Raw genomic sequence first — 3,463 nt, 5'->3', positions numbered from 1 at the left:
AATAGTTAAAAAATAGTCAAAAAAAATTTGATTTTAATTGGCTTAAAATCCTGACCAAACAAGCACTAAGCAAACACAAACATAAAACTGCAATCTGAAAGATCAGATCAAGAAGACTACTCTAAAACATTGACAGGCGACTTAATTTCTCATAATTTGCTTCCCACAGTGCATCCATAATTTTCCATTGGCAAATATTGAATCTTACACAATTAAAAAAAATAAAAATTAAAGGGATAGTATCAGAAGAGAGAGAAAAAATTATCATTTAATCATCCATCTTAACACTCTTTATTTGGAGCATTGGTTTCTGATCTTATACATGAAGTGAAAATGCTTAAGTATATTAACAAAACTGAGCTCCTTAAATCATCATTAGAAGGCACTACAATATGTAAATTTCAGAAGGAGAACCAGATTACCTTGCCTATGGCAATGTTTAGCTTTGCAAAAGCTTCTACTTGAAAAAATACGGGTAAGACCTGCATTAACCATTTATCAGGAACAATGGATAACATCAAAATCAATGAAACTTTGACAAGCTACTTACTTCTGCAGAAGAAGCAGCATAATTTGAAAGCCTCTCCATTAGTCGAGCAAGAACCGTTTTTATGTCAACAGATGGCTAACAGAAACAAAGCACGTACAAAAGAAAAATAAGCAACGTATAAAAGGAAACCACTATAGAATTAGATGGATGCTACAGGTCTACAACTTTTAGGAAATGTAGTGCTCATTGAACAATGCAATAACATTGATCAACCTGAAGCTGAGGGCAAGCACCCAATATTGTTTCAAGAGTCTGCAAGTGGTATTCATCAGGGAAGACTTGAATTACGCAATCCATCAAATAATATTGGGCAATCTCATCTTTACAGTTGACAACCTGAAGCCACAGTAGAGGTAGATATTTTACAATATTACATTCACCAGAGAGGAAAAATAATCTAAAAAAAGAAAGCAAAATACCTGCTCCAACACTCTTGGAAGAACAGTTTCTCTATACATATCAAGGTCAACACCCTCAATCTGACTGAGAACATGAAGGTTCTTTCCAACCTAACCAAAAGGCAATGAACAAAAAAATCTTGCATAAGTGTGCACACTGCTGCTTTTCAAAAATATAAACCAAGTCAGACTGCTGAGTTTACAAGATCACGAAGTTCGCTCCTTTCTTTTTCCCGCTTCTCCTTGTCTCGAGCAGGTCCCTGCAGTTCAGGAAGTCCAATTGCAAGCCTCAGCTCATGATCAGCATGATGTATGAATTTTCCCAAAAAATAAAAAAAGGCATGAAAATGAATAGTGCCCTCATGATTTAAAACATGTTTGGGGTGGCTTATTAAAAAAAATAAGCACCAAATGTATGATTTATTTTCAATTGGGCCCACCTCATTCAAATAAGCCATATATTTGGTTCTTATTTCTTAGATTAAGCCACCCTAACATGCCTATGGCATCCAAGATCTGTAGTCCCATCCATGGTTCATATATGAGTATATAGTGAAGTCCATAGTTTCTCAACTCACCTGATGTTGCATTCGAACCCAAAGTTTGTTCATCTCTGTAAAATTTTGGAGAACAAATTCAACAGCATCCATGGCAGTATCAGCATCCCTGTAGGAGTTAAAGCATCAAATCAGCAAATGAGGTCTAAAAACAGTTCCAAAATAATTATTACATCAAATGTTAACATACATATGATATTAACGAGTATTAACTTGATATAATTTGAAAACATGCATAAACATACACAGAGTAGGAAGAGTATTTGATGCATACAACAAAAGTTCAATACATCTACATATTTAATGAATTCAGGATCAAAAAATCTTTTCACTTTGGAATATAAAGCTAAGAAGATGGTGTAGTTTATCAAGATAAAGGCATAATTTGGTTCTCTTAGATTAATTAAATAATCAATTTCAGAAAATGCTTGACTCACAAAGATTTGAATAGAATCCTTAAATGCAACAACAGAACTTTATAATGTTACATTCTTATATTAAATTGTACTGAACTACTAAAGAACAGGATGATCTAGAACTGAGTTATAGAGGTTCCATGAATAAAAGTACTAGGAAATCAACTTTTGTCACGTGGGAATGTCGTATATTTAAAGCATCCAAAGCCAGAGACTTAAAGCTGACATGTCAAATATAGTGCAAAACTAAATGCATAGTAAAGATTCAAGATGCAACAGCCAGATAATTTTTTAAAACCAAGCTGTAATACTATGTAGGTTGTTATCCTAAATTTATGAAGAAGCCCGCAGTGACAATTCACGTTCTTACCCTTCATACTCTGAACCAATATCAGGCAATTTATCCCTACTGACTTGAGAAAGATAACTCCGCAGAAAGAGCCCACGAACAGGATGCTGTATGCCACGACACATTTCTATAAGATCCTTGAGAACATCCTTCGCAGGAGCTTCTTTTGATCTTATGTATACAGAGCCCACTGTGCAAAGCAAATACCTTAGACAAAAACATGTCAATAAGAACGATGACCAATTAATCCATAGTGCAGAGAATTCATCAATGCCTAAATCGTAAAACAACCATTCAACCCCACAGAAGTCATGAAAATATTTCCTAAGGGATATGATATGATGCTTTTTTTTTTTCATTTGGAAGCTCACGTATTTAAACTACATAATTGAGAACTATACTAAAAACAAATAGCATTCTAGTACTGTTCCTTCTATGGATATTTAATTCCATAAATAAGCAACTGCCCTGAATTTACAAGCATATTCCAACATCAAAATCACATTACAAAAGTAAACTGTAGAAAAAATGTAGTTCCTACTTACAGTCTAGGCAAAATGTTGCCAGCATGTTGGACAAGCTCATACAGCTCAACAATGGAGCAACCACGATTGCTCTCCTCCTTGAAGAATATTTCCAGTTTCCTCAATTCGTCAAATGCCCTCATATCTACCCCCCAGATTTAGATTTCGAATTAAAAAAAATTAACAACTCATACACAATTATTAAAAAAACAGTATCAATATCAGATGAAACCGAAATTCTAATTCGATTGCATACAAAGCTCGTAGTATTTATGTGGGGAAAGCCTCGAAGTGCGGAGTTCTGACAGCATCTGAGCTGAGTACTTGAGTGCATCCTTCAAATTATTCGAATCCTGAAATTCAAAACCAACTAGAAAAATTCAAAACTAGGGCTTCCTTCCCCCAATCAATAAAAAATACATATACATGAAGACGGAGGATATGTGTATATATGGCGCGTATTTGAGGTTATTCGATATGTACAAGTGCTCGATGCATGTAAAAGGCGTTCTGTTGAAGGCCGGCGATCCCAGCGGAAAGCCATTTCTCTTCGTCTTCTGCTACGCCGGCGATCATCTTCTCTGAATTTATTTATTTTTTATTTTCTCGTGTAGTGGTATTTATTTCTAATTTGGGCGTTTATGACTTGTACACAAACTGCCAGGACAG

The 3,463-nt window shown here is 34.9% G+C and overlaps 1 protein-coding gene across 1 annotated transcript; it reads right to left on the bottom strand.

Moving 5' to 3' along the window:
- Nucleotides 1-367: 367 nt before the first annotated feature.
- LOC111401974 (vacuolar protein sorting-associated protein 35A-like) lies at nt 368-3,457 on the bottom strand. The gene is made up of 10 exons (XM_023029974.1): nt 3,278-3,457; nt 3,051-3,147; nt 2,816-2,939; nt 2,292-2,477; nt 1,527-1,614; nt 1,152-1,208; nt 970-1,059; nt 764-886; nt 551-625; nt 368-482 (listed from the first exon to the last, which is right to left on the bottom strand). Exons 1-10 carry the CDS (start codon nt 3,368-3,370, stop codon nt 402-404), a joined length of 1,014 nt encoding a protein of 337 aa, XP_022885742.1. The 5' UTR covers nt 3,371-3,457; the 3' UTR covers nt 368-401.
- Between the last annotated feature and the right edge of the window lie 6 nt (nt 3,458-3,463).

This window comes from Olea europaea, chromosome 10 (assembly GCF_002742605.1).
Source record: "Olea europaea var. sylvestris chromosome 10, O_europaea_v1, whole genome shotgun sequence".
Taxonomy (NCBI): domain Eukaryota; kingdom Viridiplantae; phylum Streptophyta; class Magnoliopsida; order Lamiales; family Oleaceae; genus Olea; species Olea europaea.
This window is presented reverse-complemented; position numbering and strand designations above follow the sequence as displayed.

Coding starts and splice junctions, on each gene's coding strand:
- LOC111401974 (XM_023029974.1), bottom strand. CDS start 3,370: ATGATCGCCGGCGTAGCAGAAGACGAAGAGAAATGGCTTTCCGCTGGG. Junction 1,060..1,151: donor GGAGCGAACTTCGTGATCTT/GTAAACTCAGCA, acceptor CCTTTTGGTTAG/GTTGGAAAGAACCTTCATGT. Junction 626..763: donor GTGCTTGCCCTCAGCTTCAG/GTTGATCAATGT, acceptor TGTTTCTGTTAG/CCATCTGTTGACATAAAAAC.